This window comes from Nylanderia fulva, unplaced genomic scaffold, assembly GCF_048542155.1.
Source record: "Nylanderia fulva isolate GAGA-0341 unplaced genomic scaffold, ASM4854215v1 Scaffold8, whole genome shotgun sequence".
NCBI lineage: Eukaryota > Metazoa > Arthropoda > Insecta > Hymenoptera > Formicidae > Nylanderia > Nylanderia fulva.
Window position 1 is genome coordinate 2,277,650 of NW_028190916.1, and position 17,432 is coordinate 2,295,081.

Here is a 17,432-nt window from a genome sequence, read left to right on the forward strand (position 1 = left end):
TCTCTCGATTTCCATTTTAAAGAGTGGATTACGCGCCACGTGGTGGCCTCATGTAAGATTAATGAACTAATCCTACGAAGCTGACCTTTTATCTCGATTTTCAACCTTGGATGCCTTCGGAAAAAACAAGGCGCTATACATACACTACTATCAGTATAGTTAATTGACCAGTCGCAAAATAAAAGAAAAACACCGCATATTCAGCCGCATATAAGCGCGAATAAATTTTATTCAACTTTAAACAATCAATGTTCACCGCAGAAAGTTAATTCTCAACTCTCAACTTCTCTTCGAATGACATTTGCCGATTCTCTTTGCTTTTTGACGCGTATATGTGTGTGTGTGTTTATAACAATTTCCGACAGTATGTATATGTAATGGCGCACGTAGTAGCCGGAAGCGCTTTTAACCATTATACGCATCGTGCGTGCATAGGATTGTGGGCGAGTAGGATTTCTACGTTCAAGCGCAGGGATAATTTGTCTTTCAGTGCGACGTGCGCTAATTTGCGCGCTGTGTACTGTCGACACTTGAATTATTCGATTTACGTTTAACAATTCAGGTCGGCGCCGATCAATCGCTATCGCTTTCAATGTTCACGCGAGCGCGGTGACGGTTTCACGCGACTCGGACATCCATATTAATAAATGCCTTAATCTACATACATATATGCGTCCGATTATTACGTGATGAAAAGCTTTTGTAAATCGTGCCATTACATACCATAGAATCCGAAATATTTGTGATCCATTCTTCGTGAGATATATGAAATCGATTGCTTCGAGTATAAATTGTTAGAAAAATAAAAAAAATCGATTTATTTTTGACCTGCTTTATGCAGTTTTTACTCATAAATTGTCGTAATTAATGAACTCAGTGAATTAATAGATTATAATTATTAATAATTTTATATATTATATATAATATTAATTTTTTTTTAAATTAGACATGCACATACAATATACAAATAAATGTATGTATACACTTTTAAAAATTGAGAGATTAAATTTGAGTTTAGAGAAAGATAATACATATATTACATTATTTACGAATAGCTTAAATAAAAAATATTAATTTTTAAATTTAAATTTATACACTTATAAAAAACTCGGAAATGATGAACAGATTAAACAGAGGAAATCAAAGATGGAATGAATGCAGATAAGCGTACCGATTTCGAAGCTTAAAGATAACATCTCAGTCGGATATTTCTATATGGATCATTCAATATTTCCTATTTTTGGGATTTTATTCTTTCGATATTTGACATTTGATCCTTCCATCCCTTTTTGGTCGAAAAGCTACTCACATTCGGGAATTTATTACGCAATCGAAAGACAAAGATAGAACATTGATCGTTGAATATTTCAAGATAGCAGAACACAGGGTCCCGCAGGCGAACCCATTGATTTTGATATTGCATATTTTAAATTCGTTAACTTTACCAAATTCGGTACGGTTGAATATTTTTTGGGATCGAAAACGTAGGGAATTATCCTGGGGATTAAGTGTTTCATTTCCATCGTTTCCTGTCCAATATTTCAGGACTTGTCCAAGATTATAAAATGCTATTCTACTTGCAATTGTCCTAGAACAATATATTTAACTTATTGCAATTTTCAACAAATAGCCGTGATTAGTTTCATTCGCGGGATTGCTCTGTAACTCTTAAAATATTCTAGTATAATATGCATTTAAAAAATGCGGGAATTTTCTATACTTTCAAATCAATATAGCAATTTTGAAAAAAAGCACAAATAAAAAGATCGAAAAAAATAATATTTAGGAAATAAAAAATTCTTATAATTATTTATCATTAAACTATGCCTATTTTATAACAATTATTATTAATAAAATAAATTATATCTGAACGATGTATATTGCAAAGTGAGATACAACTTTTATGTGTTGACAAAGAAATATTAAAAGAATATTTCTCTGGTTTATTTCTTATGAAAAAATTGTTTTATATTTATTGATTTTATAATTATGGAAAATAATATTTATAAAACGCTTTATAGGTATATCTTTGTAGAAAATTTATTTTTTGGAAATACCATGCACACGCAGTACATAATACTTTTTGCACCTAATTTGAATTTTTAATATGTATTTAAAAAATATGTTAATTTTTTCTATATAAAAGTATATATATTGATTGAATCAATATAGCAGTTTTTAAAAAAGCACAAGATCGAAAAGATCGAAAAAAATAATATTTAGGAAATGAAAAATTCTTATAATTATGTATCGTTAAACTTCTCTCTGTGCCTATTTTATAACAAAATATACAATAAATATATTTGTAATGAAGGGAAGTACCTTTCGAGCCGTCAGTCAATTGCTTCTATTGCTTGCTTCTCTCTCACCTCCGATTTGATTTCGCTAAATATTGCAAGGCGCGATATTGCAATTTGCCGCGGTGTTTACAAATTGCCACGAAACCAAGTTCTCAACAAGTGGCCGAGTCTTGGCTAGATGTCTATCAACTTCAGGGACCAGATGTACACTATTGCGCGTAATACCAAACTGAACGTTTACCGACGCGCTACCGGCTATGATCAAGTGTTTGTTCGTGTGCGACTCTAATAATTGAATTCATGAACTATGAACGCTCGTTTGCACGATGTTAAAGTGATCCAAAACTGATACTGCGTTTTTCAGTTATGACTTTTTGATGTTTTTTATTTTATTTATTTATTTATTTTTAAAAATCTGTGTAAAATAATTTACGTTTATCTTGTTTGTGCGGCTTGAAAATCATCGAGTTTCGAGAGCTCGCACTGTCCATGAACACACTATTTTGTATATGAATGCGCACATCACGATAAACACGTTTCTAGGTTCTATTCACGTCGGCAGCTACGATTCGTTTCAATCAATCTTTAACTGTACTGCGACGTTAGAGAAAGATTAGCAAGATATAACTCATCTCGACGTTTGTGCTTTTCTTTCATGGCACCAACATTTTTCATCATTTCATGTTGCATTTTATCTCACATAGAAAATACAGGAATCTCACTATTATTCGTTTTTTAAAATGACACCACGGTAAATTATTTATAAATTCATGCGGAAACTAATCCATATTTTAGGGTTTATCTGATTAGATGTTAAAGAAGAAATTTACATTTAAAAGTTTATTTTTTATTTACTTATTGTACATTTATAAATAAGTATACAGTGATTAAATATGTGGATTTCTTTCGCGGAGATATTCGTCGGTTAGGAAAAAGGAAAAATTTGCTGGCACATTCTAGAAGAAAACAAAGGTAAAACATCTCGCTTATTCCGGTCCGTGAAAAAACGATACTTAATTATCGAGAGTGCGTCATCTGTTAGAGAATAAGATTTTTTTTGTTGAACTCTAATGACGTAAATAAGAAAAAAAGCTGTACTACTAATTTGTAACGCGGATAAGGAATAGTCTGTTTACTAAATCAGAACATTTTCATTTTGAGTGAAGACGAATATTTTTATTTAGTAGTCATTGGGATATATTTTTATTATACATATAACATTTTAAGAATATACAATACTAATTTCTGCTAAAAGTATCAGTTAGCGGTTTTGTGAAGATCGTGAGCTCTGGGAATTAAATAAGATAGATCTTTCGCCGTAAAACTCTATTTGCGATTGCGATAATATCGCTGTAGCCCCTTCAGTATAGATAAAACGGCCACTTCGGTCCCTATTTTTAAGAGAGCGTGCCATTTTTCAGCTAGCCACTATCTTTTCTTAAAGTTTTCATCCGGCGAAGTCCGTCCGCCAGGTCGGAGAGCGAAGATAAAATAGAACCTAGTCAGAACTTGCATTTTGGAGATAATGCGTCTCTCTTTCTCTCTCTCTTTCTCTTATCATTAAAATTTTCTGCGAGATGGACTTATTTTAACTCCTTCCCTTTAGGCACCGAAATGCGATCTAATGGATCTGATGGAACAAGCGTTTTCCCGGCACTCTTCATGTGACTCTTAATGTTACATTTGCTGGGAAATGACTTTCCTGCGTCAAACTAGCGGGAATAGGGAGCAGGTATTATGCGAATAGACGCGATGAGGAGTAATCTCGTAGCAACGAATCCCGCCAGTAACCCGGGAAAAGTTTTGTATTCATACAATTTCTCCAAACCTCTCTCGCGCGTCCTTCCTTTATCCGGTCGCGATAAATTCGCTTCTGTTGACGCGGGAATTGAATTCTTTGCAGCGTATAGCCGAGGGCTGCAAACTACAGAATTTCAGCCATCGAACTTTTTCGCCGCGGACGGACCTTCGGGCGAACCTTTCGAGATTCTTCTGATCGAATAAGGCTCGGGGAACGGCCGAGATTGTCGCGTTTGCCAAATAAATGCGGTCGCTACACGTGAAATTCTCCCTCCCTTCTGTTGAAATTCTCTGCAGTAGGACCATCCGTTGCAATTGCATTATAATTGCAGTGCCACGCTTCAGAGGTTTCCGCGTTTCCACCGATGCATCGCATTACCAATGCTACTTTGACCCGGGATAACGAGATACTCCAGCCGAGATAGATCGTCTCGTTTTAATATCGGATTTCAGGATTATATACGAATTGTGGCGACGCAACCGAAATGCATAATATAATAGATTTGAATTTGGTTCAAAGCATCGCGTCAGGGTACGCGTTAGAAGCTACGTACAAATACAGAAATAAATGCATATACGGTTTCTTTTCTGAATATTTTAAACCCGATAATAAAACCAAACGCACCAAATTTTTCCTGTGCCATTTCACAAAAAACAACAGGTAAATCATCGAAACTATATACTAAACAAGAATGGCATCGGGGTATACGCGCTAGAAGCTACGTACAAATACATAAATAAAAAATGCATATGCATATACGATTTCTTTTCTGAAATATTTTTAAAACCCGATAATAAAATCAGACGCATCAAATTTTTTCTATGCCATTTCGCGAAAAAACACAACAGGTAAATCATCGAAACGTAACTATTATATACTAAACGAGAATGGTATAAAAATGGAATACATATTTCGCAATTTCGTTACGTCATTAGACGCTGGATCATTAATAATTCGAATAATCGACGATATCGTATTTTCTTTATTCACGACGCAAACGATTCACGAGATTTTTCTGAAGCTTCGCGTTTAATGCGTTCGAAACGAAAATCAGTGTCGACGCCCATGAAGCGAGAGCGTATTACCCTGGCCTGAACGATGCGTGCGAGCATGCAACTCTCAGGCAGCACTTTGATCAAGGGACGTAGGTGTCTCGTACCGCGCGGCTGTATTGCTGCTCAACCGTGCGGCGCGCACAATGCACGCAGACACGTGATCCCACGCGTCCGCGAATATTGAGACATATGCACGCTCGATTTACGCACTCCTCTTCGTTCACTCAATCACAGGCGACCACCAATTGAGAAAGCGCATCCGGCCGAGATTACGAAGCCCCTTTGCAAATGAATTCATGGGCGGCTCCCTCGGTTCGCTCGGCTGTAGTCGCTTTCAAGATATATGCATATAGTATATATCTTGAGAGGAAAAAGAGGAAGAGAGAAAAGCGAGAAGAGGGATTACATCTCTCTTTGCTTTTCCGTCTGAATTAGTATCGCAAAGAAGAAAATTCTATATGCCTGCTTTTTATTGTAAAAAATAAATGTAGAAGAGACCACGACGTACTTTCTCATTCCGATTATTTCAATTAGAATTTTTATATTTTTTTTCTGTATTCAACTTCATTATGATTAAAAATAATTTTTTTAAATAATACTTATCTACAATAAATTATAAAAAATATTTGATACAGATGTATAAAATTTTACAATATATTTTTTAATATATTACATAAAAATATGCAAAAGTTATAGAAATAATGAATGTATATCATTTCATTAATTTTATACATATTTTTTTACAATGTAAATTTTATTTCTGTATTACATTATTATTATTATTTTTATTATTATGGTTGTATGGTAATTAGGAATATTAAAAAACACTAGTGATCGGATAATCTCGTACTCGAACTTACTTTTATTATATATGCAATTTATTGTACGAAACATGTTTCGCATGTAATCAACATATTATGTCAGTGCATTACCTATGTGTCGTTATTCGCGGGAGTGACAACTATATCCGGGCTGGTGTACACTTTTAGCCAGGGCGGAGATCCAACGGCTTATTAACGGCTCGAGCTTTCCCTCCCTTTACACACCGAATGAACGCACCTGGCACGATGGTGGTGACTGACATGTGTGTATCGCTTGCCACCCTCGCTAGCTACGTGAAACGGGATGGAAACTGCTCACTGGTTCGTGCGGGACTTTACAACGCTGGGGCCGTTAAGTGGTTGAAGTGAAGCGAAAAATTGTTCTCCCGCGTTTTCCGCCAGTTACAGAATGCATCTTTAATGCATTTTCGCGTGCAGACTCCGCGTCCTCTGCACGTGTTCCGCAAATTTGCATAATTTGCAGTTTACTAAAAAAGAGTACCGCCACACAGTAATATTATGTTTTATTTTGCGTAATGAAAACTTATTAATTTCACATAATTTATAAACGCAAAACCAATGCAAATTGACTTTATTCCACATAATCGATGAGAGTAAAATAATTTACATAAATAATTTATAGTTCTCTCTCGTATTTCTAACAGAAGAAAGCTTTCGAATTTGTAATAATTATGAATAATTTAACTATAATTTTTTCGACTTGTCTCCAAATCTAGGACGACATTACTTTATACGCGTAGTTAATAGAAGTATTTTGAACTCTTTCTCTCTCTTGAATTTTTAAAAATCTTTTAATCGTCACATAGCACTGATAGTTAACTATCAATTTAGTTCATTGATGCTAGATATTATATGAAAATTTTTATATTTGAGAATATTTAGCGTATTCTGTCAATCTATTTATACAGTGATGTATTTTTTATTTTATATCTTTTTTTTTGGTTACTTTATTATATTTTTTTTATTTGATAACAAAATTTATATTACGTTTACACAGAGCTTGCGAACTGAATAAATTTCTGGAATTATATTAATATAATAAATTGTATTATTATTGAGTGTTTTTTTTTAGATTTTTATTTTTATTTCTTTTTTAATTTTCTATCGTGATATGTTATGCTTTATAAAGTTGCAAAATTTCGATATAAAATTAAAAAGTCATCTCGTTTCCTCGAAAAGTAGATATTATTACAACGAACAACGCATCGCTGAAAAATAAAAGATACATACAAACGTACGTATGTATAAATAATCACGATGCAGTCACGTGATCTAGTAATCGACCATGTGTTACGATGGCAGTAGGTTTAAGCTGATAATGTCCGTTCACTTTGTGCTTTAGCAATGACAATTACAAAGTTATTACGCGTAACGCATCCCACGTAATAACTGCCTTCGGCCTTTTCACCAGGCAATTGCATTTTACTTTCTCGTATATTCTCTCTATTCAATTTCGCGTAGGTAGTGGGCGGAGGGAGAGAAAAGCCGTACATATATATATACATATATATATACATATATACTAGTATAAAGTTGTATATATACGTGCCAGTAGTAATTGTAGAACGAAGTGGACCCGGAATGAATATGCAAACAACAATATGCAAACATCACAATTCGAGTACGAGGAGAAAACAGAAAGGAATAAAGGGGGTCTGAGAAAAAAAAGCAGAAAGACGGAAAGAAAACAATGTGGGAATCCAGCTAGAAACACGCTAAGAGCAGCGGTGGAGGAATAATCCTCATTTATCTATGAATACAACTCGTTTCGATGTAAAATATACTCTCAAGGAAGTTTTTATCGTTGTGTCATAAATGGCGGTGGCGCAGTAAGTGTGAAAATACAAAATTGCTTTTTTTTTGTTCCGATTAGTTTGAATTGTGCATTTAATTCGTTATATTTTTCACGATATAAGAATTTATCCAATTAATTAATATATTGTTAATTTAAATATATTGTTAATTTAAATATTTTTTATAGATCTGATGCTATAATCAGATCTTAATAATGTCATAATATTATTTTGTTACTTTAAAGTTACTTGAGTACATTTTAATAGAAATAGAGACCGCGCGCCAGTAGTAAGCCTCGATGCTTGATCGGACAAGTAGGCTATGCCTGCGTACAGTCAACCGCGAATGAATTTGCATACTCGTTCGAACTACATATGTATTGTAATACATTCCGTGACCGGATTTAAACCTGCAGTCCAGTTTTTACTCAATATTGTTGCTCGCGCGTGGCCTTTGTGCGAAAATTGCAATTCAAGCTTTCGGTTATTTTACACTCTTTTTCGTTCTCCCTCAGGGTATTTCTAAATCAGTGCACAGAGAAATGTTTGCATTACTGAAACAAAAAATCAACAAATAAATATCGGATATTCGAGTTATTTTTAATTCTTACAAGTTTAGCTGGAATACATTTTTTTCAAGAAATATAAGAGATATGTATAAAAATTTCTTAGTATATAGGACAACTACATGTCTGTTACGATTATATCGGATTTAATGTTTCTAAATAGTTTTGTTATTTTTAAAAATAGGAAAGAAGGAAGACATTATTTGTTTAAGCATTTGAAAAAAGAATTCCGCATTTAAAAAATATATCTACAATATTTTTCTTTTAAAATGCAAAAATGGAAAAAGATTACCGAAAAATGAATTAAAACGACAATATTTCTTTCTTGTGAAACAATGATTTCTGTGTTGAATAAATCGATTAAATTTTTACATAAACTTTTATAATATAGGAAAAGAAAAAGACTTGAGCCTCTTAAACGTTCATAAAAGTTTGTTAAGCCAACAAAGTGGCCAGAAGTAAATGAAAAGGACTTGAGCGCATTTTTAAGATCTGGCGCGATGCCAGACTTATGTGACGAAGCGGAACAAAAACACTTTTATCTCGCTGCAGAGGATTTGCTGAGAAGGAGAGAGACGAGGGAAATAAGGGATAATGCTAAAGGAAAGATATAAATAAAATGAGACGTTTTATATATGGTATAGCGTGAAACGCTGATACTTGTAAAAAAAAGTTCTCATTTCATTTGCATCTCGCATTCAAGCAATATGCATCTTTTATTTTATTTATATGTAGATATATATATATATATATATATATATATATATATATATATATAATGGTACATGCTTATGCGACATGATGAATGGGGATAGATGATTGACTCGATTAATAAGATAAGAAAAGTCATTAGATCCCTCAGAATTCTGCGAGGAATTTAATACCTCGTGGAATAGATATGTGAAGAATTTGAAAATGAATTATGATATATTCTTCCAAAGGGCGTCGTTATATTTGAATTTACTGGGAACTTTTATGATGATCCCGCGCGAGAAAGCCGCCGGTAAAGATGTGAGCCTCGCGCTTTTTAATCTCCGGTCGTAATTTACATTAACTTTTCTTTATCCCGCCTCTCTCTCTCTCTCTTTCTTTCTCTCCGCCGACAGTCAATTGATGTTTTATTCTTATCGCTTCACGCAAAGCGTGTAATTAATAATCGCAACCGGGTACGCGTTTGCCCTTCGGCGAGCGGAGCGAGCGATCCATCGCTCTTCATTAATCATCAGCACGTTTACACGCCTGGCAGCCGCATCCGCGTGCTGTCTCTCATCCCTCTTTTCCACCCTTTTTTTTCTTCTCTTTTATATTTCTATGTAAATATAATTTGTGCGAGAGGGAGAAGCGATGGAGCGAAAGGTCGGTCGATGAAACAGGGTCACCATTGTCGACTGGTTAGCACTTTTTCGCGTGACAAAACGATTTTGCATTTCCTGCGGTCAACGCTCCTGTTCCGGCAGTGACAGTACAAAACGAGAGACGACGGAACGCACGGGGCATTAAAAAAAAAATTAAAAAAAAAAAAACCAGGCGTGAAATTTTCGATAGCGATGTATAAACGAGCGTCGAGGTCCGTGTTTCACGGGGTAACGCACGGGGATTTACATACTACATTTTCGATTACGGCGTTTAACTTTTTCGTTTGTCAGTCTTGGGAAAGATTTATCGCGCTCGCGTGATCGCTTCCGAAGGATCGCGATTCCATTTTATCGGATATGTCATTCAGGATCCTTCTCGCGCACACGTTGAAGGGACGACCGCGCCTCGCCCGTCGTGGATTTCAATTCGTTTTTGTGCGCAATTAAAAAACACGGCGCAGGCGGGCATTGTGCAGGTCTGATGGATTTTTAGCTGACACGTCTAGGCCGACGTGTTTAAATGCGCGACGCGAGATAGACGAAATAAAATTTAGCGAATTCGTTATTAAAATATATTGCAACTTGCTTTCTCGAAAAGCGCGCAAAAAATATACAGTCGCGTATACGAATTATATTTAAATCTCTCTAATTACTGAAATTTACTGACTAATTATTATATTAAAAAATTATATTCCCTTCCATTCTATCTCTGTAAACAGTTACTTTTTTTAAACTCTCATAATATCTCATCATATCGTGATATTTTTATTAATGTATGAATTAGAATATTGTAATATATGTATTGCTCCTTGTTCTCTGCGAAGTTTCAGACAGTTATTAAAGTAATTTTCGCATCGGCGTCGGCGCTGACAGTGGAACGGATGATAAAGGTATGAAGTACGAAGCTACGTGCTTGTATGCAATATCCAAGTAAACTGTAGCACCGATGCAAGCGAAGCGTCCTTTTGTCCGTGCATGTGTGTTCCTAATTTTGGAGGCGCGGCAAGTGTACATTTCAGTCTCCGCTGGCCATTCAAGATCATCTGCGAGCCTGCCGTTACCAAGTGTCGTCTCATACTAATCCGATTTCCCTGAATATGTTCGGTGTCCGTAACAGATACAAACAATGGAGAGAATACCTCTTGGAGGCGCATCGCGATAATGAAAGTGTTGCATTTACTGCTTGTAAAGAACCGGCAGAATGTGTGCGTTTTAAGGCGACTATTGTATGATTACGTACTAACTTCACTTAGAGAGATTGAAGAATTAAAAAGAAAGAGATGAATACACATTTCTGCAGAAAAGATTAGGATATCTTTCAGACATCTTTGTTTATTAGCCTCATAGATTATTTTAATGTTTATAGCAATAGCAGGTCTTAAGTCTTATATTTGTTTTTTTTATTAGAAATCTTATCGATGTCTTAATTAGCGAGTTATTTAAGTTTCAAAAGTGAAAAGAAAGCTTAGCTTTCAATTAAATTGCAATCGACTTTAACTTGAGAAAAATTTAATTAAAGCGCTGTAATTACTGAAATATTTAATTTTGAAATTTTAAACATTGCACACAGAGTTACATTAATACAACGTTGTAATTAAAATTTCATAAAGAAAGCTATTTATTTTGACTTAACAATGTCGTATATATCGTTTCAATTTTCTTGAATTTTATTTGTGATAAAAATAGATTTTTTTTATACGTCAATGTTGTTACTATTGTTTTGTTTAATACGCTTCTCTGCACATTGACTTTTATGCGTGAAAAAAAATTCGATAAAAAAAGAAAAAATAGTTTCTAAAAAAATATTTACTCTGTATCGTTCAAAAATACATTAGTTTACATACTGCAGTTTTATACTTTTGAAATTTGAAATTTTAATTGTTTAATTTTCTTATTTTATTCAAATATTATTTTATATAATTGTTAATTAATTTTATATAATTGTTGTTATATATTTGTTAAACGTACATTTTGCGTCATTATTTGAAATTCTCTACAATTTGATAAAGTTTTCAAGGAACACTCTACTCTTTTCTTAAATGAAATTCTTTCTCAAATGAAAGTATATTATCATTGATAGCAAATATGGTTTTAATTATAAATATAGCAATACAAACTTGAAATCTCACTGAGAAAATAGTTAGTAATAATGGCTGATTTTTGAGTAAAATCTTTGAGTGTTTCACTGAAGATCAGTGAAATACTTACGTGATCTTTGACGAAATTTTGTCACTTTTCAGTAACATTTTCACTTATTCAGAGAGCCATATATGTATATTTAAAAAGAAACTAATGATCGATTGAACGATTTTTCGATGTCGAAATTCAAAAGATCCATTTGTAGTGACAGATATCTGCACACATAAATTCGCATCTTGTCGTTTGGAATATTCGCGGAATCTCTGTTGACTGTGTGAGAACTTAGATTGATTTCGAGGTACTCTCATCGTTCCGTCGATTTTGCCAAGTTACATTCGGGGTCTGTGGAATCTCTCCTTGCGCATTACGGGAGTCTTATTAGCGAATCGCGGCGTAGAGAGTCGTAGAATTTAGGACGCCTCCAGTCTTGCCAAGGTCTACACGATATATATCTCACTGATGGGACTTTGGGGAACAATTATTGTCGTCCTGGACCCTCCCGCTCTCATTCCTGGCCGCCTTCCACAATGAACTTATTGAAGGCTTTACTGCCGGCGAACGAACTCGATTCGACGAGATGAGCGTCGTGATTCACGATCTCTGACGTGACGCTTACTTGCGATACTTGAATCTAATGACTATAATATGTGGATCACCGCTAGCGACCTTGGCACGTTTTCTCGATTTTCATCTTCCAATTATGTCGATGGTTAAATATTAATTCAATTCATTCTTTTGCGTAAAGAAATTAAAATTAAAGAATTTAAATTATTTTATCAGTTGAATCATACTTTTTCTTAATACTTTGTTTAATGTTAATGAAAAATTTGAAAAGATTGAAAAATTTAAGAAGCAGAATTGTTAAGTTTTTTTTTTAAATATAGTGGTTAACTTGTATTTGGTTTTTGTTAACCTTGAACACGCGAGCGATACGATATTTTTGGAGTGAGAGAGAAAGACAATTCCTGAATATATATATATTAATATTTGCTCAAGAGGGCGAAACTAGTAAAAGCCTTTCGCATCGTAAATTGCTGGTTCTCGTAATTATTATTGCTAGCTAAACGTTCTCTATCCTGTAACCCAACGATTGTAGCGTAATTATACGACGAGCTGTGTTAAGTTAACAGTAACTACAGTACGCTCTAAGGATCTTTGGTGATTCTGATATTGTCTAACGTGTTGATATCAGAGTAATAACTAGAGGTATCTTCATTTTTCTTTGAATAAAAATTAACTTATAATTTTCAGTAGCTCATAATCTCAAACAGTACAGTCTATTGCAATAATTATACGATCATGCGATAAGTATAATTATTATATATTAACTTACGTACACTTGCATAACATTCTATGGATGCATCCCACCAAAATATTTCCTTTGTTGCATTATTCTCGCTCTTGTGAAGTTCTAATATATCCACGCAGATTAAAGCTTTGGTGTACCGACACAAAGTAAATTTAACCCGCATTTACGGCAAGCTGTACCGCGAAATTGGTATTAAATTACTGTAATTAATTGCCGCGAGTAAGCTACACCTTGGTCGTGTACGTCATTATTATATGTTTCTGCGCTGAGCGCATATGTAATCCGTAATTTATCGGTATATAAATTAACAATCTAAGGAAATTAAGGAAAAACAATGATACATACACACCGAATTAATCAAAATTGTCACCCATAATAAACAAACATGATTTACATAATTAATCATGAAAAATAACTTAAAAAATAACTTATAGAAAAACAAACTATGCATATGAAAACGATAAAATTTTTTAAAAATGTTTGTAAAATAAATGATTGAAAATAATAGAATACACTTTATATAAAAATATGGTACTATTTTTTCATTAAAAATTTTCATCAAAAAACGATCTATATCTGCATATGAATTGTATTGGTACATGTGTGCGTGTGTGTATGTATGTATAAAAATATATAAATTGCCTCTTTGCAAAGGTTTTATATTTTTTTAATATTCACAATTTGAAAAGATTAGTACATATATTATTCTCATAAATTATATTTTGTTATTTTTCATATTTTTATTAAAATATTATTTTAAAATAGTTAATACCGATAAAAAAACTCGAATAATTAAAAAAAATTAAGTAAATATTTTAATAAAATATAACTACATATATATATCGATAACAGAGTGTGATGGAAAAATTAATTATATGTATTATACATATACTAATTAATTAATACAAATACTAAAAATAAAAGAGAAAAATAATTAATTTGCCTATATGATATCAATCCATTTAAATTGCTAATATTTTTAAAAAATAAAACTTTTGCGAAAACAACCTGTGTTTATATATAAAATCTATCGGTTGACAGCAGCCGGGAGAGTTAAAATCGATATATTTATTTTTTTTCATAATACCAAATTACCACGATGTATCTGTTTTGTTATTTAAAAAAATGTCTTTGACACTACATGGTTCTGAAATTGCTTTCAACCTGCAGTGTCTTTATCCTTATTAACGACATGATACTTTGTTTAATGCTTATAATGCTGAAGGGAAAAATGATATTTTTTTTACGATACTTGGCGCATAATGTTGCACTGGCTAGTATCTCAGCCGCATCCTCTTTCTCATTCTCCCTGTCTCTCTCTCTCTCTCTTCACCCTCCACATTTTCTCCGTTCCATTATACGTGGACGCGAGTCATAATGTATTCGCTCGGTTTAAAGTGTTCATGGGCATTCCGTGCGCGCGAACGCGCATGAACGCCAAGACTGGATATAACCCGTTGCAGCATGTACTGCTGCCACAAAATTGGTGTTAAATTACAATTATTAATTGCAGTAAACAAGCTACATCGCGCGCGCTACCCGTACAGTCGCGTCATTTGCCTTTAATTCAACTATCCGTGCTTCGGGGGCTTACGTGCGAAAAATTTCAGGCAAAATGGGGCGGAAATTATTTTAAAACGAGCCGGTAAAATTTTAGAGAAAACTCAGAGGTTTTTCGATGAACGCCTCGCAAGTTAATACACTGACTAACGCATTCAAGACTCTAGACAATGTTAATCAATTTAAAGAAATTTTGTAATCCGACATCTTTTAAGAGAATAAATAATAATGCAAATATAGGATAACAATAAATTTAAATAGCCCAATTTGTAATTAATAAATAATTCACGTTTGTACACGGAAAGAATTTTCTCTTAAAATTTACCCTGAAAATCATAGTAATCATAGGACAATATATGGTATTGGAAGAATTTTCTAAGAATTTTTTTGATTAATATATTTATCACAATAAAAAAATATTAATATGTACATAGTAAAATTAATCGAACATATTTTATATCTTATTGTAATAGATAGGTATTAATATTTTTATTGTAGTAAATAATAATCAGAGAAACTCTTACAAAATTCTTACAATACCATATTGTCTCACGATTATCATGATTTTTAGAATAAATTCTAACAAAAAATTCTCTGTGTGTATACATACTGAAATACGTAAAACTAGCTATTTTTAAAGATTTAATGCAACTTGTTCAAAATTGAAAAAGTATATATGCTTTCCCGATTCAGCGATTTTCGGATCTATATTTTTCTCTTGCATTCATTTATTTATTTTCCGTAGGGGGGTTAAAGGGGTATTGAAATTAAATCTCAAAATATGAGATTATTTCATATTTAAAATCTTGGCCGTGTCCAAGTAAAAATTTGGTGCCTTGTGCACCGGTATTTAATTCTAACGAAAAATTATTTAGTTTCGTTAGGATAACGCATTGTCATCCGCGATTTGGCTCTTGTTGCCCGTCTTATACGTTAAATTTATATTTATATTACAGAGCCTTGTTAAAACTCTTATATATATGCTTTATGTTTTTTTTTATCTAAAAAATATTGAAAATAATAGGAAAGTTATACATAGCATATATTTGAATTTAGAAATTAATTGCAAGAATTATATTGACGATGATCTGTGTAGAATTATTTGCATAACCTGTATTTGCTATTGTCGGATTGCCTTTCCGCGAGAGTTTCTCCAATCGACCAACACTGTTTCTCGCAACCTGACGAACATTTTACCACGTATATGTTATTTCACGATTGCTCCCCGCCAGCTATTTCATGTCGCGGATTCACGAGCATATTCCTAGCAGGGAATGCGCGAGGTTTATTGCGAGCATAGCGACGCACGTGCAATGAAAAATAGCAGCGTGTAAGCACGATAACGATTGCGTATCATGATCGGGTAGCATTTCATTCCGATTCGATATACCGCGTATGCGTTCGCTCGCAAATGCAACGTTATTACTGGCAAGTATTAGCCGCCATGCACCCACACACCATGAAGCGGATTTATTTGCGAGTGAGCATAGCGTTAACGTTTACGTTTCGATCCGATCGACGCTTATCCGCGCTCTATTGCGTATCCACCCGCTTCTGAAGCGACCGCACAAACTCGCGTGGACTTTGGTCGATATGCAATGCAATACGCGTAGAATGCGTAGAATAGACTGTGGAATTTTTCTCTTCCCCTTTCACTCTTTCGCTCTCGCCCCTTTGAAAGATAGAAAACGTCCGAAATGCCTTTGAAATGATCCTGCATTTTTTTTTTGTGCATTCGCGTTGACAAATGATTGAACGGCATTCTTTTTGATGCTACAAAGAACGAAATTTAACACTTGGTCTACAGAAATTTTTTTTCTTTTCTACTTCGTTCTTTACTCATGAAACATGCATCGCTATTCCGTTTCGAATTTTAGCAATCCCAAGCTCTTAGCTGAAATCAATACCGATGCGGAAATGATTTTATCACGATGTTCACCTGTCGTCGTCGTCGTCGTCGTCGATTCCGGATTCTTTCCTTATATCGGCAATCTTGTACGGAATAGCATTTCTTCCCCTATGTATATTTGATGTGTCGCTGATGGAGTCCATTACACAACGAACAGACTCTGAAACTCGACTCTTTTTCCGTTTCAGTTCCGAGATCGGTGTTACGGGAACAATACGAAGGCGAGATCGAGCCGGATGAGTTGCAACTGATGCACGAGTTCGAGGAGGGCTTCGATCGAGTGGACTTCAGGACGGAATTCAGCCCGAGTCCGAATCTCGAAGGACCGCAGCCGCAGCCTCGGGACAATGTTTCCAGAAATCTTCCGACCGCCAGCTCGTCTCCGCCTCGTGCGCGGACCAACAACGACGGTGAGTACCGCCTAGCGGTTCGTTTGCTCCTCTGTTATATAATACTTGGCGGAAAATGCACGACGTCGTGACGAGGGTGCATTTTAAAACTGCATGCAGCATGTATTTGTGCCATTTCAATTATGTATGAGAACGAGAGGGAGTAACATAGGCTCATGTATATTTTAAAGAATATAATATCTAACTATACTGTTGCACTGTGATATATATATACAAATTTTAATTTTTTTTCTATACAAAGTTTTTTTTTATTAAAAATTTTTTAAACAGTTTTCTCAAAATGAAAAAAAAAAAAAAGATCTATATTTTCTATAATGTTTAGAACGCGAGGAATATAGATATATATGTACGAGTATTGTATTTATTTTCTGTTTTTATAACGCAACAACAGTT

The 17,432-nt window shown here is 34.1% G+C and overlaps 1 protein-coding gene across 4 annotated transcripts in view; it reads left to right on the top strand.

Moving 5' to 3' along the window:
* Nucleotides 1-17,432, top strand: part of LOC114946141 (uncharacterized) — a 176,386-nt gene that overhangs the window by 136,026 nt on the left and 22,928 nt on the right. For all 4 annotated transcript variants that reach the window (XM_029322571.2, XM_029322573.2, XM_029322572.2 and 1 more), the window contains exon 6: nucleotides 16,818-17,039. In XM_029322571.2, coding sequence (XP_029178404.1) covers nucleotides 16,818-17,039 — 222 coding nt within the window. The remainder of the gene's footprint in view (nucleotides 1-16,817; nucleotides 17,040-17,432) is intronic.